Source organism: Panthera leo, chromosome D4, assembly GCF_018350215.1.
Source record: "Panthera leo isolate Ple1 chromosome D4, P.leo_Ple1_pat1.1, whole genome shotgun sequence".
Taxonomy (NCBI): Eukaryota; Metazoa; Chordata; class Mammalia; order Carnivora; family Felidae; genus Panthera; species Panthera leo.
The window spans coordinates 4,925,077-4,952,633 of record NC_056691.1 but is presented as its reverse complement, the minus strand read 5'-3'; the positions used below and the strand labels follow the sequence as shown (position 1 = coordinate 4,952,633).

Here is a 27,557-nt window from a genome sequence, read left to right as displayed (position 1 = left end):
TCCCATTAGTTGACGACGTTGTTGAGATCGGATCTAACCTTACCCGTGGTTTTCTGTATGGTAGTTCTACGGTTTTTGTGGTTGTGATTTGTCTATTTTTCCTTTCACTTTTATCACTGTTTGCTTCTCATCTTTTGTAGCTGTCGTTCGGCACGTATTCAAGATAAGTTTTCTTGGGTAATTGATCCTGGTTATCATTGTATAATGTTCTTCTTGGTCTCTGATCATTTTCCTCGTTCCAAAGTCTGATTTGAAAGATATTAACATAGACACTTCTGCTTTCTCTGGTGAATGTTTGCGTGGTGTATTTATCGTATGTGATATGTATACTTTCACTACGACATTATTATTGTATATTCTTTTATAGGCGGGATATTGTTGGGTCATGTTTAATAACACCCTGCCAGTCTCTCTTTAAATTGTGTATTTTGGTGCTCGCTTCGGCAGCACATGTACTGAAGTTGGAACGATACAGAGAGGATTAGCCCGGCCCCTGTGCTCGGAGGACACACACAGTCGTGAAGCGTTCTGTGTTTTTTATTAACGAGGGCACTTGTGATGTGCACCAGGCGTTATATGTAAGTGATGGATCACAAAATTCTGTTCCTGAAGCCAATAGCACACTATATGTTAATTAACTTGAAGTTTTTTTAAATCTTGTAAAGAAAAAAAAATTGTGTATTTTGGCCATTTACATTTAAAATCATTATTGCATTTCTTATGGCGTTTTATTTTTTGTTTCTTATTTGTTATCTTTTTTTTTTGTCCGTTTTCTTTTTCCTTCTTTTCTGGGAGTTAAGTGAACGTGTTTTATTTAGAATTCCATTTTTACTTACCCATGGTGTTTTTGAGTGTTTCGCTCTGCATAGTTTTTGTTTGTTTGTTTTTAGTCATTGCTCTGAATATGACATTATGTACACACATAAGTTATCACATTGCCAGTCTCATCATTTTACCAGTTCAAGTAGAGAAACCGGTACCTTCCTTTACATTTCTCTGCTCCTTGTTTATAATATAATTGTTCTATTTTTTTAATGTTATTTTTTTACTTATTTAGGGATAGAAAAAGAGAGGCAGAATCCCAAGCAGGCTCCACACTGTCAGTGCAGAGCCCAGTGTGGGGCTCGAACTCACGAATTGTGAGATCATGACCTGAGCCGAAATCAGGAGTCGGATCCTTAACTGACTGAGCCACCCAGGCGTCCCTTTAATGTAATTGCTAAAGTATTTCTGGTATATACATTGAAAGCCATATCAGACAGTGTTGTAGTTTTTTTTATGTTTGTTTATTTATTTTGAGAGAGAGAGAGAAGGAGAGAACTCGTGGGAGAGGGGCAGAGAATGAGGGAGAGAGAGAATCCCAAGCAGGCTCCGCATTGTCAGCACAGAGCCCGACTTGGGGCTCCATCTCTCTGTCTGAGAAATCATAACCTGAGCTGAAGTCAGGAGCCAGACAGACACGCAACCCAACTGAGCCACCTAGGTGCCTCTGGACAGTGTTGTAATTTTTACTTAAATCATCCAAAATAATTTAGAAAACTTCAGGAGGGTGACAAAACCCTAGTGTGCTTGTTCATACTTTTTACTTAGTGTTCTTTCTTGCTTCCTGATAATCTAAGATTCTTCCTTTTGTTTTCTTTACTTATTTTTTCTAGGTAGAGAACTTGCGTTAGCCATTCCTTTAGGGGAGGTCCGCTGGGGGCAGATTCTCTTAGTTGTCCTTCAACTGAGAAAGCCTTGATTTCCCCTTCAGTCCTGAAGGATATCTGTGCTTGTTACAGAGTTCTTGGTTGACAGCTCTCTTCTTCCAAGTATTTGGAATATATTTTGGCACTTTTTTCTGGTCTCCATGGTTTCTGATGAGAAATCTGTCGCTCTGTTATTTTTCTCTTCTATGTAAAGTGTCATTTTAGGGGGCTGCGTTCAAGACTTTTTCTTGGTCATCAGTTTTCAGAAGCTTTACTATAATCTTGGCGTTTATTTCTTTGGGTTTACCCATATGAATTTCGCTCAGCTTTTTTTATTTTAAATTTTTTTTTCATGTTTATTCATTTTTGAGAGAGAGACAGAGCAGAGACAGGGCATGAGTGGGGGAGGGTCAGAGAGGGAGACACAGAATCCGAAGCAGGCTCCAGGCTCCGGCTGTCAGCACGGAGCCCGACGCGGGGCTCGAACTCCTGGACCGCGAGTTCATGACCTGAGCCGAAGTCGGACGCTTCACCGACTGAGCCCCCCAGGCGCCCCGCGCTCATCTTTTCCATAGGGTTCAGCTTCTTGCCAAATCTGCGTCCTTTGGGCCTCCCCTGACGCAGTGTGGCGTCTTTTGTCGTGGCCCCACGGGTCCCTGAGGCTTGCCCTCTCTCGTCCGTTTTCTCTGCGGGTAGGTTTACACGGCTAGCTTCGGTTGTTACATCTGTCAGTTCTCTGATTCTTTCCTCCACCCCCGCCGCCAGTCTGCGGCTGAGCCCACCCACTGTGCTCTTCTTGAGGTTGCCGTGTTTTTCAGTTCTAGTATCTCTGCAGGACTCCGCCTCCTGTTTCTTTGCTCAGGTTTCTGTTTTTCACTTGTTCCGAGCATGTTCGTGAGTGCTCATTGAAGCATTTTTGTCCTGACTGCTCTAAAATCGTCATCCCTGACATCTGTCCTCTCCGGATTGACGTTTGTTGATTGTTTTCTTTCGTTCTGTTTGAGATCTCCTGGTTCTTGGTACGGCAAGTGATACTTGAAACCAGGACGATTTCATATTATGCTGTTACAGCCTGTGCTTTATTTAAACCTCATGTTGTAACGGGCTTTCTCTTCGTCAGTCTTCCGGTCGGGGCAGGGGGGCACTGCTGCCTCATCGCTGCCGGGTCCAAGTCCACGGTCCCCTTTCTGCCTCCATGGATGCCACAGTGGGGGCGTTTTCGTTTCTGCTGGTGTTGGTGAGAGTCCTGCTTTCCCTCAGGCCTCCTCTGACACGGCCGCCACGGCAGGAGTCCCCACCCGCTCTCGCTTGGTACCACCTCGCAGGGATAAAAGTCCCGGCTCCCTTCTCCGATACCACCATGGCCATTGTTGGGGTGCCTTTTAGCTCCGTGAGGATCAGACTTTCGGGGCCCAGCTTTCCTGGGGTCCGGCTGCCGTCATTTCTACCTACCCGGCCGCCCCCTGTCCTGCCCTTTGGCTACAGAGCAGGCTTCTGTGAGCGCTTTTCGCCCGTGGCCCCGGCACCTGCGTGTGGCCGGCCTTGTCGGTTCCAGATGAGGGAGGGCCCCAGAGTCCTGTCGCGTCATCCTCGGGTCCTCGGCCTGTCTGCCATCTCTCTCCATCTTCCAGAGTCTCCTTGTGTTTGTTTTATACGTAATATCCGGTGTGGGGGTTGTACTTGGAAAGATAGGGAAGATAGGACTGTCCCATCTTGGCAGAACAAGTGTTATGTATATTTTTATTTTATTTATTTATTTTTTTTTTAATTTTATTTTTTTTTAACGTTTATTTATTTTTGAGACAGAGAGAGACAGAGCATGAACGGGGGAGGGTCAGAGAGAGGGAGACACAGAATCTGAAACAGGCTCCAGGCTCTGAGCTGTCAGCACAGAGCCCGACGCGGGGCTCCAACTCATGGACCTTGAGATCATCACCTGAGCCGAAGTCGGCTGCTTAACCGACTGAGCCACCCAGGCGCCCCTATATTTTTAAATACTATACCTTAATTTCAAAAGTGATTCCCTCCCTGATTAACTCCGTTTAGGAGATCTTACCGAAGTTTAATCTGCAGGACCCAGAGTTCTGCACTGAGTGGGATAGAGTCCACGATCCAGTATTACTTCTTGCAGCAGAGTCTGTGCCACTCAAACCAGAGACGCCACTGGGGTGGGGGGGACCACCAGTGTTTCCTGTGTTTCTCAGAAAGAGAAAATTGCTGAGTAAACTGACGTGCCCCCCACAGTGGGCCGCACAGGAGGCTGGTTCTGGAGCGGTTACAGTGTGGCCAGGGCGCACTTGGTGGAGTAGAGGTAGCGAGGCCGTTCCGAGAGAAGGACCCACGGAGATGGGCGCAGAGCGCGTGCGTCCAGGGCCCAGCGTGTTCTGTTCATCGGCCGTGCTCAGGCCGACGGGTAGGTGCTGGTCGGCCCAGAGCAGGCTCTCCTTTCCCGAGAATGGTGACGAGGCTGTTAAACCCCGGTTTGTGGGTCTCTCTTCCTTGCAGGGACAGAGCCGCGTGCTTTGCTATTCAGAAAGGATTACAGGCGTCACGTAGTGACATTCAGTTATTTAAGCATAACGACATGGCCGACCTGGAGCGACTACTGAAAGAACAAGAGATCGAAGATCAAAAGGTATGATTCTTTGCAAGAAAATTATACAGCTCTTTTGTGTTCGGTAACCGGCTAAATCATATATGAAACGGTAATTTGTCATGAAAACTTGCCTGCGGATCGCATTTGGATATGAAGTGAGGGCATTCCTGCTGATTAAATGTACTTCGTGTCGGAGAGCCGGGTCTGATTGTAATTGCCTCGTCGTTGCCGTAATTACAGCTGGCAAATTTGCGGGCAGGCAATCCAGGCAGCTTTCTAAAAGAGACGGAAACCGCGCGCCCTTGGCGGTGGGGGTGGGAGGGGCTCGCTCTCCACTCTGCAGAAATAACACCGGAGCTCATTAGGGTGGGAGCAGGGCGCACCTCGTGAATTCAGAATAGGTTTATTTATATCAGGATAAGTCACGTGTCCGGTAACTGGAAGAAACAGCGGCCCATCTTCATTTATGAAAGTGTGAACACAGTGACTCTCTCCCTCCCGCACCTTCGCCCTGGAGCTCCGAGCAGCTCCGCCTGTGCGAGCCACCTGCCCCGCGCGACTTCCTTCCGCACCGCAGCCCGTTTACACTGCCGCTTCGCAGGCACCTGCTTGTGCAGAGACCCTTGAGGGGTGGGGGGCCGGGGGCGGAACCGGCTCCTCGGCCTTCTGATCGGAGACGGCAACGCGGCGGACGTACGCTCAGAGCGTCTCTGGCGGGATTGTCACTCACGGCCCCGCGATGGCGTGGAGGGGGACGCTGGTGCTGTCTGTGGTTCCGCGGTAGGGACCATCGTGCGCAGACCGCACGGAAGCCGCATCCTTCCTCGCAAACACCACTTGAAGAGGACTTTCCCGGTCCACCTCGGTCATTCCCAGGGTGCCTGCTAAGGAGTGCTCCCGCGTTCCTCAATTCTGTGTTAACTTTCATCCTTCCAGATACACGCATTGTTCCTTTAAGGTTCTGGCCTCCTGGTTCAGGGGACAGCCTGAGGAGCGGCCCCTCGTGAATATGCACTTGTCACGATGAAAGCGCATAGGCTCTAGGCTCTCGCAGGTTTATGCTGGATTGCTGCAGGCCGGGGCTTCTTGGCTGCAGGATTTAGAAAAATCTGTCGGGAAAGTCTTCAAGTGGAGAGCATTCCACTGATGAGTTTCTTTTGACAAATTGTAAAAAGGTGTCCCTTATTCTGATTCGGCAGTAGAATGCTACCCCACTGAAGAACAGGCCTCGGCAGTGTGACCAGCGAGCAAGTCCCCTGCAGCGTTTATTTTCTTAAGTTTGTGCTAATTTGGAAAAGAGGTGGGGTGTGTGTGTGTGTGTGTGTGCACGCGTGTGCGTGTTTTGTTAGATTTATAATCCTTGGAACTTTTTCTTATGAATAACAAGAAATAAAATTATCTTGAAATGTGTTTCTATTTTATAGTTTTACCCTTTTACTAATTAATTTATACCACATTTTCCCGACATGGGCAGGCTTTCTAAGTCACTTTACATTTTGGTATTTAGAAAGAATTTTTTTTCAGTTTCATTTTCACATAAATAATAAATGCTCAATGTGTGAAAAATTTCTTAGATACTTGTCTTTTATTTGAAAGTGACTTAAAACGTTTCATCCAGGTTCTTTTTGTCAACTTTGCAAATAGTTCATAGATGTTTTTTCATTCACTTCCGTATAAGGTTCTCTTGTTCCATATTCATTCTTCTTTTAAAAAAGGACAGTAGGCAAAAACAGCAGTTCTCAGAAGTACAAATAGATGTGAGCAAGTGAAAATTACTCAAGCCTTACTAATAATTAGCAAAATTAGGCAAAGAGCCTTCACCTATCTGACCAGAGGACATTTTTCATGGTAATAATCTGTGTCAGCACTGGTCTGGGTGATCAAACAAAGGCCCTCCTATAACTCTGGGGAGAGTGCCCGTCAGGACACCTTTTCCAGAGGGTACATGGACAAAGATATTCCAGAATTCTTAAATGTCCGTACCTTTGGACCTGTATCTGGGGTGTTGTCTTTAGAAGAGAATCAGAAGTGGTGTTAAAGATTAAAGATACAACGTGATATAAAAAAGCAAAACGAGGGAAACAGCCTACATCCAGTGTTGGGGAAATCGTTAATTTATGGTGTATATACAGATAGAATAGTAGATCTCCATGGAAATCATGTTTAAAAATTTTTTTTAATATTTATTTCATTTTTGAGAGAGAGACAGAGCACAAGCGGGGGAGGAGCAGAGAGTGAGGGAGACACAGAATCCAAAGCAGGCTCCAGGCCCCGAGCTGTCAGCACAGAGCCCGACGTGGGGCTGGAACTCACGGACCGCGAGATCATGACCTGAGCCGAAGTCGGACACTCAACCGACTGAGCCACCCAGGCGCCCCATTAAGTAATTACTAATTAAAATAATTTTTTAAGCTCAGGTCCTTAAACTATTGCAGTAAAATCCTGATTTGAACAAAGTAATTTACAAAGGTACGTATTTGCAAGAGAGACAAAAATTATCAATGTGTACTGTGACTAGCTATATTGTTAAAAATTTTTTTTGTACTTTCCCATTTCCCAAGATTCCTACATTGAATATTTTTTAAGCCGTGTTAAAAATACTTTATTTTGGGGGCGCCTGGGTGGCTCAGTCGGTTAAGCGGCCGACTTCGGCTCAGGTCATGATCTTGCGGTCCGTGGGTTCGAGCCCCGCGTCGGGCTCTGTGCTGACAGCTCAGAGCCTGGAGCCTGTTTCAGATTCTGTGTCTCCCTCTCTCTGACCCTCCCCTGTTCATGCTCTGTCTCTCCCTGTCTCAAAAATAAATAAACGTTAAAAAAATAAATAAATAAATAAATAAAAATACTTTATTTTGGAAAGGTAGGGAGAGGCTCACCTCTCCTCATGTCCTCCCCCGTGACCCCCAGCAGACCGATGGTCACTGCGGTTTGAGTAAAAGCGGCCAAGCAGACTCTGCGACATGTCCTTCCGCATGCTTCAACAGACACTTTTCTGAGTGTTTGAGCTGTGGGTTCTGAAACGTCCTTGAAAGCCTAGCTCTGCTGTTTGGGTTTCTGGTTGTCCGTTAAAAGCTTAGAGGCAAGAAACCTTGGAGTAGGAAGACGGTGCCCCCTCCCTATGGATCTGGCTGTTGTTTCAGCCCGACACCCCCACGGCCTGTGCACATGTGCCGGGGAGTGCTTCATGAGTAGGCTTGCCATCGGTGGGGCGCAGGGAGGTGCGTGTCCTTTGAAAAGGCCCTTCGCCCGCTGCCTCAGACATGCCTGGATGAGGGCACAGTTGAGTTTTACTTGACCCAGTAGTAAGGAAGGAAAGGGTCTTGTCTGCATTTTGGTAGATGGAGAGCAGGGTTCGTCTGTTTAGGTTTTGATCATGAGAAATCTCCGGCGGGTTCAGAGGAAGCACGGGAGTATAGTGCAGCCCCTACCCTCCTCTCAGCTCTGGTAGCAACATCCTGCCATTCTCGTATCACCGGAGCCTCTGTGTCTCCCGACCCCAACTCTGGTGATGATTGCCTTCACCCACCTCAGTTCTTCCTAGTTTGTTTTTTTCCCGACATTTATTCATTTTTGAGAGAGCAGGGGAGGGTCAGAGAGAGAGGGAGACACAGAATCTGAAGCAGGCTCCGGGCTCCAAGCTGTCAGCACAGAGCCCCACACGGGGCTTGAACTCAGAAACCGCGAGATTGTGGCTCGAGTTGAATTCGGACGCTTAACTCACTGATCCACCCAGGCGCTCCAGTTCTTTCTAGTTTAGGTGAACTTCACAGACGTTGAAGTGAGCAGATCGTAGCCATACGTTTTGACCAGTGGATAACCCAGCCACGAGGGCTCCATTGTGACCTAAAACGCTGCCATCTCCCCAGGAAGTTCCCCTGGGCCCCTTCTCAGTCATTCTCAGAGTGCCTAAATCGTGTGCGTGTGTGCGTGCATGCGTGCGGTCACCTAGTGCATGGTGTGAACTGAAAAACAGAGAAGAGAGCACTTTCTTCATCTCAGAATAATCGGGTCCGAAACCTTGGGCTTGAAACGCATCCGGACTGTTTACTTCTTGAATCAGTCTTGTCAGATGGGAGTGCTAGGGAGCGTCTAACAGATTCTGCATTTGGAATTACTGAAATTTAAAATGTCATTGTTTGTTTGTTTGTTTTTGTCTTTTAAAGAATCCTCGCAAGGCTCGGGTCACACGACGTTTCATCGTGGTGGAGGGGCTGTACATGAACACAGGCACTATTTGTCCTCTCCCGGAGCTGGTGAGCAGCCGCGGTCACTCCAGATTCTAGAACTCGGGCTGTCGGGCGGTGCTGCCTCTTGTCCCTGAGCACTTGTGACGCCTCGCATCTGCACCGCTTTGCCTAACGGGTCTCAGGAGCACATTCAGGCCATACCGGGGAAGTACATTAACATTACGTGCCAGCCCGGTCTTTAAAGGGTAGTCAAGACTCAGCTTTTTAAAACCAGCTTTATTGAGGTGTAATTGACATGCTAATGAAATGCATTCACTGTCAGTACAGTTTGGTAAGTTTTGGCAGATTTGTACACCCTCATCTCTGCCGCTGCAGTCAAGTTACAGAACATTTCGATCTCCAGAAAGTTCACTCATAAGCCTTTGTAGTCAGTACCTCCAGCCCTGGCCCCAGACCACCGTTGATCTGCTCTCTGTGCCTGTAGTTTTGACTTTTGTGCAATTTCCTATAAATGAAATCATATAGGATGTGTTTTGTAAAACTCTTGCTTTTTTTTTTTTTTTTTTTTTAAATGTTTATTTTTGAGAGAGAGACAGAGACAGTGCAAGCCGGGCAGGGGCAGAGAGAGACAGGGAGACAAAGAATCTGAAGCAGGCTCCAGGCTCTGAGCTATTGGCACAGAGCCCGATGTGGGGCTCGAACTCACAGCCCGTGAGATTATGACCATTTCTGGACTCTCAGGGTTGTTCCACTTGTCTGTATGTCTGTCCTTATGCTGGTACCACACTGTCTCAGTTACTGTAGCCTTATAGTAAATCTTGAAGTCAAGACACGTGAGTTCTCCAATTTTGTTCTTTTGTAAGATTGTTATGGTTATTTGAGGTGCCTGGAGATTCCATTTGAAGTTTAGGATCAACTTTTCCATTTCTGTAAAAAAAAAAAAAACAACAACAGCCATTGAGATTTTGACAGATAATAGATATTCGATAGAGATTGGATTTTGATATTGAATCAGGATTATATTGAATCTGTAGATTGTATTGAATCTGTAGATTGCTGTGGAAAGTTTGTCCATCTTACTGATGTTAAGTCTTCAAATCCATGAACACGGGAGTATTTCCATTTATTTAGATCCTCTTTAATTTTCTCTGACAGTGTTTTGTGGTTTTCACTGTGCAGATCTTACATCTTTTTGGTTAAATTTATTCCTAAGTATTTTATTCTTTTTGATATTATTATCAATGGGATTTGGAGGGTGAGCGTTCACTGATAGTTTATAGAAATACAACTGATTTTGTGTTTTGATCTTATATCATGGAACTTTTACTGAACTTACTAGCTCCAATAGTATTTTTATGGGTCTTATTCTATATATCAATTCCTATAATCTGTGAATAGAGGTGGTTTTACTTCCTTTCCAATTTGGATGTCTTGTATTTCCTCTTCTTGCCTGTTGCTCTGGCTAGAACCTTCTGTACAGTGTAGACTGAGGTGAGAGGGGGAAGATTGTCAGGCTGTCACCACAGAGTATGATATTAGCTATGGTTTTCCATAAATGCCCTTTATCAGTTGAGGAAGTTCCTTCCTAGTCCTGATTTGTTGAGTGTTGGTACCATGAGAGATTTAGATTTTGTGAGACGCTTTCTCTGAATCAGGTGATGAGTTGATCATGTGATCTTCCATCATCCTATTAGTATAGTTGATTTTCCCGTGTTGAACCGCCCTTGAATTCAGCCATTGAAATTTGAGTCTGAGCCCATCAACTGAATGAGGATTCAGAATAAGGATTTCATACCTTGTTTTTAAAGTGTTTTACTGTTTCTTGAGGAAATCTAGACACATTCTAAATATCAGTGAAAGAGATGTGTTGTATTGGTTTTCCTTTCCTTGTTTTTGTGAGTGTCAAAAACTGATAGAATAATATGGGGGAGATAGTATAGTGGGCCAGAAGATACCAGAATTGCATATGTAGGGCTACGATAGTAAAGCAGTACTGATAGATATACAGCCAAGCCTTGAAACAAAATATAAAGCGTAAGGAACAGGTCAAGTATGTATTAGCATTGAATATGTAAAGATTACAGGATTATGACTTTGGGATTCCTGTTTGGTTTCACTGACTTGTCTATTTGTGTACCAGTACTGGCATAATATTCTTAAATATGTCCTAAAACATGATTTTTTAAAAATGTTTGTTTATTTTTGAGAGAAAGAGAGCACAAGCAGGGGAAGGACAGAGAGAGAGAGGGAGACACAGAATCCGAAGCAGGCTCCAGGCTCTGAGCCATCAGCACAGAGCCCGATGCGGGGCTCGAACTCACGAACCATGAAATCGTGACCTGAGCCGAAGTCAGACGCTCAACTGACTGAGCCACCCAGGCGCCCCCGAAGCATGATATTTAGAAATTGTCTCATTCATACAATATCTCATACATACTAATGGATGGAAAACAGTGTTGCAAAGGTATAATTCTCTCCAAATTAGCTGATTCATTGTTAATAAAAATCCATCTATATTTAGTGGTTGATAATCGCTGTATTTTAATTCAGTTGTGGAACTGATCACATTCATATCATTTAGGAGTAAATCAGTTAAACATTTGGGGGAGACACCTGGGTGGCTCAGTCGGTCGAGTGTCCGACTTCAGCCCGGGTTGTGATGACCTCACAGTTCGTGAGTTCCAGCCCCACATGAGGCTCTCTGCTGTCAGCACAGAGCCCGCTTCAGATCCTCTGTCCCCCTCTCTCTCTGTCCCTTCCCCGCTCACACTATCTCTCTCTCAAAAAATACATTAAAAAATAGGGGGCAAAAGCTATACAAACATACGTATGTTCAGCTTCCCAACATGTACATGGAAAAGTAACATGAAGTAATTAGAAGAACATTCAGAAAAGGATGCATCTAAACCTTCGAAGGGAAAGGACTGACTTACAAGCCTGAAAGCAAAGAGGGAAAACAGATTGAAAGGCATATTAATGAAAACTTTTTCTGAATTAAGAAAACAGTGCCATGAATTCAAATTAAAGCATAAGGCCACTGAGGGAAGAATATGTACATTTCCTCAGGAGTTTTATGTGTACTCAAACCAGTATTTAACACATGCTGTCTACATTCATAAGGTCTTACAGTTTTGTCTTTAAAAATTGGCCTTATACTGTCTATATTGTTGTTAAATTTAGAGCATCTAAAGTACAGTCTCTTGGGACGCCTAAGTGGCTCAGTCGGTTAAGCCTCAACTTCATTTCAGGTCTCGGCTCAGGTCACGATCTCACGGTTCGTGAGTTCGAGCCCCGCGTCGGGCTCTGTGCTGACAGCTCAGAGTCTGGAGCCTGCTTCCGATTCTGTGTCTCCCTCTCTCTCTGCCCTTCCCCTGTTCATGTTGTGTGTGTGTGTGTGTCTCTCTCTCAAAAATAAAGATTATTAAAAAAAAAACTTTTTAGTAAATAAAATATAATCTCTTCACCATCATGACACATTTGACCCTTGAACAATGCAGACCCCCATGCAGTTGAAAATCCACATACCTTTTGACTCCCCGAAAACTCAATACCGTACTATTGACTGGAAGCCTTACCCATAACGTAAACAGTTGATTAACACATGTTATGTATGTCATACGTATTATACACCGTATCCTTAAGGTAAGCTAGAAAAAAGAAAACGTTAAGAAAATCGTAAGGAAGACGAAATACATTTACAGTGCTGGACTGTATTTATTGAAAACACTTCACATCTAAACAGACCCGCGCAAGGGCCAGCTGTAGTTCTGAGAAACGTGCGTACGTGGCCGTGTTCTGAAGTGTAGTTCTGAGAAACGTGCGTAAGCGGGCCACAGGTACCGAGCTGCCGACCGCAGGACTGTGGCTCCTGGGGTAAGTGCCGTCCGCTTGCTGCGAGCGTCTGGTCGTGGCACTGCCCCCAGTTGCTCAGTATATGTGTTCTCTGTTTAGAAACGCCTTTGTTTAATACATACTGCTGAGTCGTTCACGTTGAGCTCAGGGCCGCCGGCGCTGTAACTCATGCCTGGACGAAGCTTCTCTCACACACGCGTTTCCTCCGTGAGACGCATCCCAGCCTTCTGGCGCTTCAGATCGCCAGCCCGCACTTCAGCGCTGTGCTGGGCCGTCCTAACCGGAACCACCGGCCAAAAGCACAAGATACACAAAACCACAGCGATAAATAGACGCTGAAAAGGACACGTGTTTCCAGTGTGAGCGGAGGCAGGAGTCAGCCTCGGCTGGGGACAGGCAGGTCGGGTGACTCCGTGCGTGCCGCTCCGCACTCTGCCTTGTGTGTTGATTCGGGGTTTCGGGACGCGCCCAGCAAGCGGGCAGGTGCACAGCTACAGGCCCACCAGTGTTGGGGACCAGATGTGCTTTTTCCCTCCTAGGTGTAACTGTTCTCCCCAGTATCTTCTTGACGGTGCTGGTCACCAGCACTGTAACGTGGCGTTCTGTTTACCACTCAGGTGAAGTTAAAGTACAAGTACAAAGCAAGAATCTTTCTGGAGGAAAGCCTCTCGTTCGGAGTCCTGGGAGAACACGGTCGAGGAGTCACCGAACATTTTGGAATCAGCGTAAGTGCCCCTTGCCCCTTTTCTGGGATGTGTCCTCATGCGGAAAACACGCGGTTCCGTCCTGCCGGCCACGTTCACGTACCACGGGCGCGAGGCGGTGCTCCCCGTCAGCGTGCGGGGTCGTGCCGCCCTGGGCTCCGTCCCTTCACTGAGCCCACAGGGCACCAGGTCCGCCAGACCAGGGCCTGTCGTCCCTCAGAGCCTGGAAACTCACGGCGGTGCCTCCTAGGATGCGGTCTGTGTAGCCTGTAGCGTTTGATCTTGGCTTTCCGTGTCTTTTCTCTAGAAACGGATAAACTTGCCTGCGTGTGTTTCTTAAAGTCAGTAAGACTTCCCTAACGTAGTCCCTTAGAAAGTACGATGGGGGCAGTGAAAGGATGTTCTCTCCGATATTTACAACTGTGTGTTCTCAGTGGGTTCCGTGTACGGGTGTCAGATGGCCGTGACTTCTCTACGGAGGGAGACACGGAGTCAGAAACACTGGCGGCAGACGCGCCACCAAGCCTCAGGTCCCAGAGAGCTGGAGGGAGTTGGTCACGTGTTCTGTTCAAATGAGCCCCACCTGCCCCAGTCTCGGCGGCTTGAGCCCCTGCAGCCTCGGGGAGGAGCAGCGTCTGCCCGCCCACAGAGCCTGTGTTCACCGACCCCTGTGTGCTGGAGCTGAGGGGAGCTTTTCTGCAGATCCTGTGCATCAAAGCTTTCCGATCTCTGGCAAGACGTTGAACTGAAGAACACGAAGTCACCTTAGGTTATCGGCGTCTCACTACCGATAACGAAGCAGAGCGAGTATCCCCAGTTAGAGTGACACATGCTCCTTCCCCAGAGGCAGACTGCTATTTGGTGATTAAATGCACTGAGCAAAAGTGCAGAGTAGATGGACCTCAATCGGATCCTGATTCCGGCAAATACTGCAGAAAACCAGCTTTGTGAGGCAGGTATTAGAACACTGAGTATTCGGCAACATTAAGAAATTTTTCATTTTTTAGGTGTGATAATGGTTTCGTGATTATGCTTTTGACAGGGTCCATGTCCTTTAGAAACGCACACTGAAATATTTACAGATGAAACTCTTAAGAAGTTGGGGGATTTGCTCTAAAGAAATGCTGAGAGCAGGAGGAGGCTGTACATGGAAGACTGTCCCATGAGCTGGTAGTGACTGAATCTGGTGATGAGAGTTGTTTATTCTGTCGTCTCTACCTTTGTGTGTGTTTGACGTTTTTCATAATAAAAGGTTTTTTTAGAAAGTAAGAGCCAACAGGTTTCCTTGTTGGGTCTGTGGACCACTGAGAAGCCCCAGGTGGGATTGGACCACTCACCATCGTGGCATCAGTGGGTGGCTTTGAACGGCCGCTGTGTGCCCAGGTGCACCTTGGTGCCGGGGCTGGAGCGGGAGGACGGAGTCGGGAGCACCGAGTTGAGGAGACGGTGGCGACTCAGAAGGCCACGTGGCACAGTGGGGTTTGTCCGTTGCCCGGTTCAGCGTGGCCAAAGAACCAGTTGCCATGTTTGGAAAAACTGCCCTTGCATTTTTGAAAAGGTGAACGTAGGGATAAAGTGTTCAAAACTCTGATAGATTTGTTCGTATTTATCTCAGGTACCTTCTGGGGGCATGGCCAACTAGACCCTCGTTGAAGCACGGAAATGACTGATTTTGAACCTCAGAATATATGTAGTACTAAGCAGCTTTGGGTTTCTTCTTTTAATTTCTTTCTGTCCTTCCACTGAGGGTAAATCGCCGAAGGGCCTCTTTAGAGGCACGCTTCGAAACCTTCCGTGCTTGTGACCATAGGTTTTGTGTGGCTTCTCCTTCATCGGCACAGAGGTGGTTCATTTGAACCAAGATGTTAACGTGATCAGTGCTGCAGTGTTGTCTGCAGGCTTGACGTCGGTCTTTACTTTTTCTTTAAATTGAGGAATAACTCCCACCGTCTTGCTTTTTTGGCAGATTGATGATATTGACCTTATCAGTGCCAACATGGAGAATTCTCTCGCTTCTATTGGAGGTTTCTGCTGTGGCAGATCTTTTGTAATTGACCATCAGGTGGGTTCTTTTAAAAAAAAAACAAAAAAAAACCAGTAGCTCCTGAAACTAATGCCCCCTGGTTGTGTTAGAAGTTACTCAGCTGTAACTTCCAGTCACACAGCTTCACTCTGACGTGGTTTGTCGCAATCTTTATTTAAAAGTCAATATGTCAGGGCGCCGGGGTGGCTCAGTCGGTTAAGGATCTGACTTCAGCTCAGGTCATGATCTCACGGTCCGTGGGTTCGAGCCCCGCGCCGGGCCCTGTGCTGACAGCTGGGAGCCTGGAGCCTGGTTTGGATTCGGTGTCTCCTCCTCTCTCTGCCCCTCCCCTGCTCACGCTCTCTCTGTCTCAAAAATAAAGATTAAAGAAACTTGTTTAATAAATAAATAAATAAATAAATAAATAAATAAATAAATAAAAAGTAAGTCAATTTGTCTGAGAATGACTCGACATGTTTGTATTTGGAAAATATCTTCTTAAAAAGGTCTCGTTTTTGTTACGCGTATCTTTTACACGTGCATGGCTCCTCCCACTTTACCATTTGTAGGCACCGTTAGCAGGTCATGCAGATTTGGTGCCTTTAGGGTTTTTAGCCCCCCCCCCCACCCCCCAAAAAAAAAAAGCGTATTCATGTCTTTACCTTGTTTGTTTCTTCTCAGCGACTCTCCGGCCAGGGTTACTGCTTTTCAGCCTCGCTGCCCCCGTTGTTGGCTGCCGCTGCGATCGAGGCTCTCAACATCATGGAGGAGAACCCAGGTACGGTCTTCTGCCCCCAGGACCCCGGGCCTCACGGCTCACGTCAGCCAGGCTGCTGGCGCGCTCTCGGAGGCATTCGCCGGAGGGGCGTGTGCACCAGACGCCGGTGCCTCCGGATGATGTTGCCTGGCGTTTGTGGGGAGAATCGTGGCTGGGATGTCGTCCGCTCAGGGGATTCTGTGTGGGCTTCTCTCCCGGCCGGAGGGCTGGGCCGGCTCCCAGGCTGGGCGGATGGGCCGAGACGCCAGGAGGAGGGGTCAGCTCCGGGCCTGTTGTCATTCGAGAAGTCAGCTGAAGTGTGCTGCTGCGGGTGCCCTTGCACATAATTTATAGCTTACCCAGTTTTTCCTTCAGCCTTTGACTCGTTATTTGGTACTGAAGCCAAATCCGGTTCACCGGCCGTTCAAGCTTCCTTATTAGGCCAGGTTGATTACATTTCAAACGTGGCCTTGGGTTGGGGTGGCACCTCCTCACAGAGCCTGAAACAAATGGAAAAGCAGGCCTTAACCCGGTATTTCTAAACTTAAGATTCTTTAACTCTCTAAATGTTTAACATTGGTTTTAATTCAGAGAATCAGGAAACGTGTCTGCGTGCACATCGATTGGCTTGCTTGTCAGAAGGCCCAGCACGAGTGCCTCTTGGTCACATGTTTTAGTTTTTTAATTTTCCGTGAATGAGGTGAAAACGTCCAAGAAAAGATAGCAAATGGTAGTATAGCGTCTTCTCTTTTATCAAATCGTTAAGGGTCCAGAAATAAGTACTATATCTGTACCCTTTTATTCTTAGATTATTTATAGACTCCTGATGGGAACGAGAGCCCTCGTTCTGTTGCGGGAAACCTCCCCCAGCTTGCGCTCAGAGTGGGCGAGGAGGTGAGGGCAGCACGCTGAGACCGGGCCGGGGCCTCCAGAGGCGCTCCTGTCTGGGGGGGTGGCCGCATTTTAAGTTGATGAGCTTGAACACTAAACATCTTTAGAGATACGTTTAGATTAGTAATATCACATCTTCCAAATATTTTTTTTTCACACAGGTATTTTTTCAGTGTTGAGGGAAAAGTGCAAACGAATCCATAAAGCTCTACAAGGGTAAGTTAACTATATTTTCAATGAACTGAAAGTCTGTACCACGTTTAAACAACTAGTGAAAAATTTTGAATGTCACCTCTTTGGTTTTGAGTGTATTTAATAGGCTTGGATCAGTTTGACTCGCGGCTAAGAAATGAGGAACTCGGTTCTTTCAAATTTGTGGGCCTGAAACCAGAGCATCGTTTTGTTGTTGTTTTATTTTATTACTTATAATTTGTTGAGAGAGAGCACGCACAAGCAGGGGGAGGGGCAGAGAGAAAGGGGAGAGAATCCCCAGCAGGCTCCACGCTTAGCGGCAGAGCCCAACGTGAGGTTTGATCTCACAGCCATGAGATCGTGACCTGGACCGAAATCGAGAGTCGGACACGAAACTGACTGAGCCACCCAGGTGCCCTGCTTTGTTGTTGCCTTAACGAACCGTGACTTTGTTTTTCTAAAGGGATACAAGCTAATTAATGCGATAGCAGTATATAAGGGACAGAGGTGAAGATAAGCACCAAACGCGCTGTCACCAGTAAGAACTCGGGTCAACATGGAGAATCTTTCCTCGTCTGTACGCATAAATGATATCATTATATGCTGCGTCATTAGATGACAGTGGGTGGGTTCATATCGTCCATACTTTTTAGAAAATTATTAAGGTTTATTTTAAGTGAAGAAAAACAAGTGAAATCGAAATGAACCATAGGAGTGTTGGCTTGTGTCTGTCTTAATGACACAAGAGTAGTTCTTTAAGGTTGCTCTGGCGTCAAGAAAAAATTCAGGTAGGTGACGCCTCCAGGCAGAGTTCTGGTCTTACCGAAAATGAGCTCAGTCGCCCAGGTGTTTCCTTTTGTCTTTCCCAAGGTGGAAACGTGTCTTTTCAGTCATGAAAGTCCCACTTACTGCCAGATGTGGGAACTAGAAGCTTCTCTAAAAGGAAAGGACAGTGAATGAATGAGCAGATCGCGGCTGTTGCAGATGAAGTAGGGGCAGAAATAATTACCGTTCTGGGTGTGTCTGCACGATAGTAACAGAAGTTCTTCTTGCATGATTTATGGTTGGGAGCCATTGTTCGTGTCGGTTCCAGTTACGTTGCCTTATGAAATGTTAATGTGCCAACACGGCACACTGGAGCCACTGTAGACTCAGGAACACCAACCGAAGTGCCCTTCATCCTGTCCGGTGGTAGCAGTGTGCCCCTTTTGTAAGCCCAGCCCTCCTCCGCCCTCCCGTCTTCTCCTCCGAAGCCCCCAGATCCCTGTCTGCCCTGCGCCCGGTGTTGGCAGACAGCCCGGCCTCACGCTGTCACTCAGACCTCCACATCTTCCCTCACAGACGTGCACGCACGCAGGCATCCACACCGCTCCTCCCTGGTGTGACAACCGGGGCGGGGGCGGGGGCGGGGGGTGGGCTGGGAGGCTTGCCTCCTGCAGTCATAGCTCTTCCTCCGTAAGGACTCGGCGCCTTCGGCCGTCCCCTTTCTGCCGTCACCCGCTCCGAGCGGTTTGATTAGCGTTCAAGCACGCTCTGTCCTCTCTTCTCTTAACTGCCTCTTTCCCGTGACCCCACCTTCCCGCCAGCTGGTAGCCAGTCTTCTCTGGCATTTGTGCTGTGTCCTCATGATCTGATCTCCAGCAGTCTTTCCAAGCTCTTATTTATTCTAGACGTTTGTATCATTCTGTGTGTGATGATGTGTGTAGAGGTCCTATGGTCTGCGGCAATTATTCTCTCTTCCTCCAAATTCTTAAACATCTTAGTTCTTTTTTTCTTTCATTGCGTTGCTCTAGGTCACTAGACATCTTCTGTAATAGTAGTGATAGACGTTTTCTGTCATTTCCAACCTAAAAGTCTTTCTTCATTAAGTGTGAAACATCACGGCCGCATGGGTAGCTCAGTTGGTTGTTTTAAAGTACGAAATGTTGCACTACGGGTTTTTTTGTAGGTGGTATTGATCAGATTATTCCTAGACTTGGAGACTTTTTTAAAAAATCATAGACTTGTCTCATGCTGAATTTCACTGTTAGAATTGTCTCCTGTTAGACCGTGCTTGCATTCTGGAGTAAACCCCTATTTGATGATGTATTTTTCTGCACTGTGCTGCTACCTGGTTTATTGAGAAGCCTAGTAGCACATATTACATTTAAGGAAAGGAGACCCAGATTACCGGTCTTGGTTGGTGGTCTGAAAGGCCAGCGAAGTTAGCTTCTCGCACCTCCCTTGATACTTGGCACACGGTCATTTCGGAAAGCTCATTGAGTCCTAAACATGTTGAAGGAATCCGTGTACTAGAAAGTGCTTCTTGCGCCCATTATATTCTGAGGGAAAAGCAGATCTTTCTAAGGGAAGCTGGGTAATGAAGGCAATTTAAAACGTGCAGCTCAGTTTCCGACAGTCATATGCCACCATTTGTAGTCAGTCTAGCAGGTGGGTCAAAAATCAAACCGTTATCATCACAGGATAAACACAGACTGTAAATGAACCTGATGTGCGGGTCTCATGACGTCTGTAATAATGATTTGAAAACACGAGATTTCACGCCTAAAGAAATCTCTCTCCCTCCCTGAGAAGCTGCAGATGTCCGTGCTATTAATCCTAAAATGAAGATAATCATAATCCAAGTAAAACTTAACAGTAAACATGCAAATAAGAAAGGAACTTCGTAATCTGATCATACTTCCGGTGGTCAAGATGCAGCGTCTTTAGTGTTAGAACTCATCTCTATCATTTATGAAAGACAAGATAAATGAGCAAGGAAACATTACCAGTCTCAGTAAGTAGTCGTGAAGGAGGCAGAGTAATAGAAAATGAATGTGTAGACGCTTCCCGAAAGGAGCGAATTGGGAGGGAGGCCGCAGGAGGTGATCCTGGGGCCGGACCCGGCTTACTAGCCAGCAGTGGAAGACAGAGCGAGGGACAGGCGAGGAGAGCGCGTGAGGGCCAGGCCTCGGGACCCAGCGGGTGTGTGAGGAGGGGCCGCCAGAGCTGGGGAGGCGGGGAGGCGGGAGCAGGGCCCACGGGCCTCCCCTCCCGGTGGAAGCCTGGGGATGACTCCTGTTTTCTGTGCTGTGTGAGCCAGTGACGTCCGCCAGGACAGGGAGGCTTCTTCCCGCCAACTCACAGCGGGCCCTGCAGGGGCAGGGGCGTCTACACCAGGGAGCACCGCCCGGAGCACGGATCCCTGCTGTCTCTGTGGGATCGGAGCCCCGCCGTGTGATGCCTCCTGGGAAAACCACAGGGTTCTGCTCCGCTCATGAATGCAGACTTCGTAGTTATTTTTCTGCGAGACACCGTTGCACCCGGAAGGGACTTACGCTGTGTGTTTCCTTTCAGCATTTCTGGGCTAAAAGTGGTGGGAGAGTCATTTTCTCCCGCATTTCACCTGCAGCTACAAGAGAGCACTGGGTCTCGAGAAGAAGATGTTAAACTTCTTCAGGAGATTGTGAATCACGTAAGTGTGTAGTTCTACCCCGAGCCCAAGCAGCGTCTTCTGTGTCCCGTCTTAGGAAAGATCTCTTTGCCCCGGGACGCAGCCCTCTTGTGGAACCGTTCTGGTCCCCGGGCCTTCGGGACACATCTGTGCTGACAGGCCGCACTGTATCTGCCCGGTCAGGTTCCGCTCGCGTTGAAGTTGTCGTGTTCTGTGCTCCGTTGTATCAAATACACTTTCCTTGCGCTCTACATAATTAGCCTTCCAGAAAACCCGTTCGCACGGCATTTTCAAAGCCAGGCTTTCATACCTGTGGGTGGGGATGGCATTATGAGTGCTGGTCACAGGCAGCACTGGACAGGCGTCTGGGGTGAACCCCCAACGCAGCTGAGACTGGAACTGGAAAGGAAGAAAGATCGCTTCTTCACCAGGCCTAGTTTGGAGGTTGATTTAAATATCTGTGTCTCCTGAAAGTGATTTTACTACTAATTGTAACTTCATTATTAACTAAGAAATGGCTCCCTGGGGAAGACCACCGGCCCCTTCCCTGGAGCCCTGCCCCCTCCGCCCCCCCCTCCCCCCGCATGCTGCTCGTGCTCACGCTCGGATGGAAGGGCCTGGGACCCCGCGAGCACCCGTGCTGGGACGGCCCTGCCTTTCCCCCGACTGCAGTGCGGCTAGCATGTGCCTGGGAATGGGGCAGGCTTCTTTCTGCCTTCTCGTCCTGCTTGTCCTGGCGGTCCCTTCCAGGGGCTCTGCCCCGAGGTCACCGGGACGTCAGGATGATGGCTGTTGTCTGTCGTGTGCCCTTGGCTGACCGTGGCCGGGAGGTCGGGTCTCTCCGTGGTGGTGTGGCTGGTCGGTATGGAGAACGGGGCTGAGGCCGATCTCGGCTTCTTAGCCGCCCTCCCTCCTCCAGTGTGTGAAGCTGCCATCAGAAAGGACAGGTCGGTGGGGGGCTTCATGCAGTTGGTGGCCTTCTGGAGTCCGTCAGCTTATAAAACGGAACCAGACCCAGAACGTGAGATCCCCAGCTCAGGGGATCTCAGGAACCGTGTGAGGTGATGAGCAGTCCGGCTGGCACAACGCCCCTTCCCCAGGGCCCAGGTGCCACAGGGGCCCCCCCGGGTGCGGCTCTGCGAACTCGACAAAGACAGACTCTCTTTCACGGGAACTGACCTCCCGCTGGCGCCTTTCACCCCGTCCGCGTTTTTACTGCGATGTCACGTACGTGTGTACCGGCCGAAGAGAAAGGACGGCATCCTCGAGTGCCCGCTGGTGTGATGGACGCAGCCCGGAGCAGCCTGTCGGGGCCTCGAGCCCCCGCGCGGATCCCCCCCCCCCCCCCCCCCCGCCTCCTCCGGCCCCCGCGGGACGGCTCTACACGGGCTTCACGCCGCAGGGCCAGGGCCGCACTCCTGCCACGGGAGCCCCCGTCCTCAGTCCTCTAGACGTCGTGGCCGTGGGGGCCTCCTTCTCCTTGAGTCAGAGACACTGCAGAGGGCAGGCGACGGAAGGGGGGCCCGTCCTCAGAACGGAGGAGAAGGCGACAGTCTGCACAGCTCACCGATGCCGGACCCCGTTTGAGGCCCCAGCCGGAGGACATCCTGGGGAGAGCTGAAGGAGAGCGGGCAGGGCTCGGGGGAGGGGCGCGCACACGGTCCGGAAGCCGCGTTTGTGCAGAAACGCGGGGTCTTGCGGTGTCTTTGCGTCCCCACGCTAAGCTCCGCTCCACGCTCCGTGTTCCGTATCTGAGAGGGATGGTTGTGGCGTTGGAACTCCCACTTAAGCTTTGCAGAACCCGGTTTCGCTAAGTTCTTGTGGAGTTGCCTGACGAGACACTGGTTTTATAAGGAGCGATGGTTTAGGACGTTTCTTAGCCAGGCCTAGGGTCAGAGCCGGTCCGGGTGTTCTCAGGCAGTTAACTTCTCCAAGTCCATTGAGACGGAGCATCCGTATCCGTCTGGCCGCGCTGCCCGCTGCCGTTTCCCGTCTTTCCCGCAGAGGGAGACCCGCCCGGCAGCGGTCGGGACGGCCCCTCTTCAAGCAGACTCCCTCACTGCCCAGCCTGGGAGCAGCGGTTCCTTCCTTGAGGCCACCCCTGCTCTGATTGTCCTGTTTTTGTTTTTTTCCTTAGTTTTCTTAATGCTCATTTACCTTTGAGAGAGAGAAACAGAGTGTGAGCGGGGGAGGGGCAGAGAGAGAGGGAGACACAGAATCGGAAGCAGCTCCAGGCTCTGAGCCGTCAGCACAGAGCCCGACGCGGGACTCGAACCCACGGACCGCGAGATCGTGACCTGAGCTGAAGCCAAGAGTCGGACATTTAACCGACTGAGCCACCCAGGTGCCCCTCTGACTGTTTGTAAATACAATTCGCATACCAGAAACTTCTCGCTTTTAGAAGATAGAGTTGAGGGGCCTTTAATGTACCACAAGGTTGTGCCCCTGCCTCAGCCCAAAATATTTTCATCCCCCAAAAAGAAACCCTGATGAACCATTACTTCGATAGGATTTTTATCCTTAATTTTGAAGGAGTATATCTTAGCTTTGTAAAAATATCAACAAGTGGTTAATGTGTGGAGACGCTGTGGAAAACGTGGGTGACACCAGACTCTGAAGCCTGGTAGCACCTGGGCAGAGGTGCCCACGGCCGTCAGAGGAGTTGCTGGTACCTGAAGTGTAGGCTGTTGGGCTGTGAAACCGTCCTCCGTTTACGACCAAGTTCAGCTTTGGTTAGTTTACGGGGCTTTGCTGGTACTGTTGCCCTTGTCCTGACTGTGCTTTGTTGAAAGTGGAAACCCCTAGTCCTCTGTGGCTATTTAAACGTAAATGAAGGAAAAGGAAAAGTCCCATCTGTCCGTGGCACTGGCTGCGTCTCACTCACAGTGCTTGACGGCCACACGGCCTGGGCCACTCACGGGGCCTCGCAGAGCGAACGCCCGGCAGGAGGTCTGGGCGGAGGCGCGGAAGGTGGTGGGGCCGCTGGGGGCACGTCTGTGGCGTTCCGCCTTCTCGCTGTTGTGACTGGGAAAATGAACTAACCTGCGGTTAAGGATGGCCTTGCAGAGTACCTCCCGTCGGGATGCCCGCCGTGTCTGCGGCCCAGCTCGCAAACGTGTCCCTTCTCTTCACGCAGTGCATGGACAGGAGCATCGCGTTAACTCAGGCACGCTACCTGGAGAAAGAGGAGAAGTGCCTCCCTCCGCCGAGGTGGGTGGACGTTCAAATGTGACGTGACTCTTGCTTTTGCTACTTGAAAAACTCTATAAAGCATATTTTGTTGCGAAAACGTCTGAAATGCTGCCACAGGATAAGGAAGTGTGTCGCTAAAATGTAGCTCATCCTCTTTCCTGTTCTTAAAGTAGCCATTTTCAGATTTTACCTGTAAAGCCCCCCCAGGACTCGCCGGACCCTCCCAGTTAACCTGAAGAGGTGTCCGCGATCCCAGGACTGGACGGGGGCGGCCGAGGTTCTGATGAGCAGATGTGCGTCTGTCACACCTCGAAGGTGACGGGCTGTGCCAGCCACGTCCACCGGGAGGACCATCCTGAGGGAGGGGCACATCCGGCCGCTGGCTGGAACGCCATGGGGTGCATTTGAGAGTGCAGACACTCCCAGACTGCCCAGGGAAAAAGAGCAACAGTGGGGAAAATCTAGAGAGTTTCAAGAAACCCTGCGTGGGGGGAGGACACCTTGACTCTTGATTTACAATCGGTGCTATTCAGTAGCACTTAAAATATAGTCAAAGGAGGTAGACACCCAGAGCATGAAGTGTCAGGGTCACAGCATGAGGTCCGTGAGGTCACAGGGGGAGGGCACGATTCGTTCTGGCCTGGAAGGGACTCGGGCTTCCGAGGGCAGGTGATACTTAAGCCAAGCCCAGAAGATCGAGTGTGTCAGTCATACTTGTCGACGCCGGCGTCCGGCAGGCTGTGCAGTGGTGTGGAGACCCTCAGGTGCATCTGGGGAGACAGAACACCGGCTTGAGGGAGACGAGAGAGACGCTGGAGAGCAGGGAAGGCCCAGGGAGGACCCGGGAGACTGGAGTCTGAGCCTGTGCGGACTTGGAGGGCCAGACCACGGGCAGCAGCCCTGAATGGCTTAACGAGCCTTCCCCGTTCTGATTGCGCCCAGGCAAGGTGCGGTCTTCTGTCTCAGGACAACAGGGTCCCTGCTTGCTTTGTTCCCTCAGTGCTCCCTGCCCAGCACAGTGCAGCTCAGTGCAAGTGCCCAGTGGACCGTCCGGATGTTTGCAGGGGGGGTGGGAGAGAAGAGGGAGGAGTGCCCAGGAGAGCTGATACTGTTTTGTGTTCAGTTTCCTGAAAACTTAAAAATGTCTGCCTTGCCTCCGAGTATTCTAGAACTTGCACACGACTCACGGAGTTGTAAATGTGAGCGTCAGCACGTAAACACTCCCTGATTTGAGAAACGTGAATTCCTGCCTTGGGCCCGGTGCTCCTCAGGCAGGGCCCCCGGCACCCAGAGCCCCCCACAAGGTTGCAGTCGGGCCTCAAGTGGCAGACTTCTGAAAATGGCCCGTCAGGGTTCGGGCTTGCGGGCGGAGGGTCCCCGCCACAGTCGCTCGGCTCTGCCGTGCCGTGACAGGTGGCACAGCCTCCTTTGACGATTTTCTGTGTCCTTCTTTCTCAGCATCAGGGTCGTGGTCACAGTGGAACAGACAGACGAAGAGCTGGAGAGAGCCGCACGCACAATCAAGGAGGTGGCCCAGGCCGTGCTGCTGTAGGCGGGTCCCAGGGCCAGGTGGGCAGTCGCCGTGCGGCACGCGCAGGCCTCCCAGTTGCCGCCGAGCAACCTGGAAGAGGCCTGCGGGTACCTGGCGGGGTGGCCACCGACCAATCACGTGGGTGTGGACTCGGCGGGCCGCCACGAGGAGGATGCTGGTTATTTAAACACACAGACACACACACACACCCCTAAAAGCCCAGGAACTGGTTTTTTAAGAAGAAAACTAATGACAGCATATAACCGATATTTAAATTGTGCGGTTTAGTACTATTTAAATGTTTTATTATACTAGTATTTTATATTCGTTTGTTGTTGCCGTTTAAAAATGGAGCTTCAGTTTATCTCTTCTCCCTCTAATAGTAATTGTGCGAGCACTCCTAACGTTTCCTAGCAAAGCATCTCTGCAGCATTAAAGCTTAGAGGAGCACTTCACCGTCTAGGACACAAAGCGTATCTGTGAGGATCTAATTCAGCCACGTCTTACGCGGTCTCCATCCTGTGAAGCCCAGTGGTGGCTAATGTGTAAGGAAGCACTCTTTGTGCTGTTGCGACAACCTTTTCATTATATTTGAATCCTAGAGTTTTTATATACGTTTCTAACAGCTTACCTTAGCATCCCTAACTGGAGAATGACTACTCATTGTATTTCCTAAGTGAGCAATAATTTAAATCAAATACTATTTTAGTTTAATATAATTGACCTTCACATTTATTGTGTGTTGACTTCTAATCTGTTTTAGGAGGAGGATTACTGTGACGATCCCAGAATAGAAATCATGTCCTTGATATTTTAGAATATCTTGAATGTATTCCTTTTTTGTAGAGTGGGTTTGCCTAAGGACATATAACTACTGTCTTTTTCTAAGCGAAGGAAAATTATTTTTATTTTCAGCTTATGAATTCCAAATATCTAAAAATGTGAATGCACTAAAAATAAAATTTTTAAGCTGGACTTTAGCTATCTGTTTTTTCTTGTGCCGTGTGCCACAAGGTAGTGTGTAAATATTACACCGTTGTTTCTTCTCTTAGTAAAGGTAAAGGAGTAAAATTGTTAAAAAAAAAAAAAAAAAGTAATAATGCCATTTTTATAATATGTGTTCATATTAACAAATGGTCTTCAACATCTTTTTAAATAACATATTTTTTAATGTTTAGTTTCTATTTTGCTTGAGGTATTTCGTACATATGTGCCTTGTGATTGCTGCTGCTTTAAAGGATACAGTACTGTCTTTGGGGGATGTATCTTTTCGTTATATTTTTTAATGAAATAAACCTACATTCCTGATAATCAGTCTATATGCATGTGTAATGTGTTCAACAGAATAGCCTCTGGATTTTCACTTTTCCACCTAGGTAGGGTAGTAGTCTTGGTGTCTGTGTTTAGAAAATATTAAGTACAGGGGTGCCTGGGTGGCTCAGTCGGTTAAGCTTCCAACTTTGGCTCAGGTCATGATCTCATGGTTTGAGAGTTCGAGCCCCACGTTGGGCTCTTTGCTGACAGCTCAGAGCCTGGAGTCTGCTTCCGATTCTGTGTCTCCCTCTCTCTCTGCCCCTCCCCTGCTCGTCCTCTGTTTCTCTCTCAGAAATAAATAAAAACATTTAAAAATCAAAAAAAACAAAAGAATATTAAGTACATTTCTTAGTGTCTTTCTTTAGTGTATGTTATCTGGAATTCCCTAGACTTCTATTGATGGGAGCCTAGGCCTCTATGACTACACGTATGCCAGAGCTGTGGGGTTTTTCTTTTAATAGAGAGGGAGAGTGCGAGCAGAGGGGAAGAGGAGCAGAGGGAGAGAGAATCTTAAGCAGGCTCCACGATCAGTGTGGAGCCCGACGCAGGGCTCAGTCCCATGATCCATTTTGACCTGAGCCACAATCAAGTTGGACACTCAACTCACTCAACTCTGGGCACCACCCAGGTGCCCCAGAGCTATCATTTTTATTAGCAGATGATGATAGCAACTTTTCAGCTACTTCTAAAATATTTTGTAAATCAATATCCAGATGTTCATTGCTACTTTTTAAAAATGATAGAAGTGCCTAGGAAAGATGGTGAAAACAACGCATGTTGTCTGACATCAGCCCTTGAAACATAGCAGCAGTTTGAACAAAAACTCAAAACCAAAGTCTTTCTGTTAAAACTGTACAATAACCAGCATCCAGGTACATGCACCACAAAAGAAACATATGCTAGGAACAGTAAACTTGCGTAAAACTGAGGCAGAATGCTGAGAGAAAACTCCCCTCAAACCTGAAGCAGGGCACATATTTGTCCCAAGAAACCACAAGAGGGCTCTGGAAGGCTCCATCGGCGGCTGGGGTGGGCAGCACGGAAACCATTCGGGGACCGTTTTCACTCGGCATCGTCATCCACAGGAGAGGAAGTACCCAAACGACTCCTCCCTTTGTGATGTCTACAGCTGGGTTCCAACTCAGGAAATGTGGGGCTCTGAGCAAGCTGGGACAGAAACGAGAGCGGTATTTCCAATCT

General features: G+C 48.5%; 1 protein-coding gene and 1 non-coding gene across 3 annotated transcripts in view; both read left to right on the top strand.

Moving 5' to 3' along the window:
* Positions 1-26,136, top strand: part of SPTLC1 (serine palmitoyltransferase long chain base subunit 1) — a 53,980-nt gene extending 27,844 nt beyond the window's left edge. Inside the window, exons 7-15 of one of the 2 annotated variants that reach the window (XM_042912221.1) lie at positions 4,194-4,323; positions 8,445-8,534; positions 12,938-13,045; positions 14,991-15,086; positions 15,729-15,825; positions 16,857-16,911; positions 20,224-20,341; positions 23,457-23,530; positions 24,971-26,136. In XM_042912221.1, the coding sequence (XP_042768155.1) occupies positions 4,194-4,323; positions 8,445-8,534; positions 12,938-13,045; positions 14,991-15,086; positions 15,729-15,825; positions 16,857-16,911; positions 20,224-20,341; positions 23,457-23,530; positions 24,971-25,064 (862 nt within the window). In that variant the 3' untranslated portion in view covers positions 25,065-26,136. Of the gene's footprint in view, positions 1-4,193; positions 4,324-4,700; positions 5,582-8,444; positions 8,535-12,937; positions 13,046-14,990; positions 15,087-15,728; positions 15,826-16,856; positions 16,912-20,223; positions 20,342-23,456; positions 23,531-24,970 lie in introns of those variants that run through there. The other variant, XM_042912222.1, reaches the window with a different exon arrangement.
* Positions 432-538, top strand: LOC122205693. Its single transcript, XR_006196201.1, has one exon. It is a non-coding gene; the product is annotated as a U6 spliceosomal RNA (small nuclear RNA).
* Positions 26,137-27,557: the final 1,421 nt, after the last annotated feature.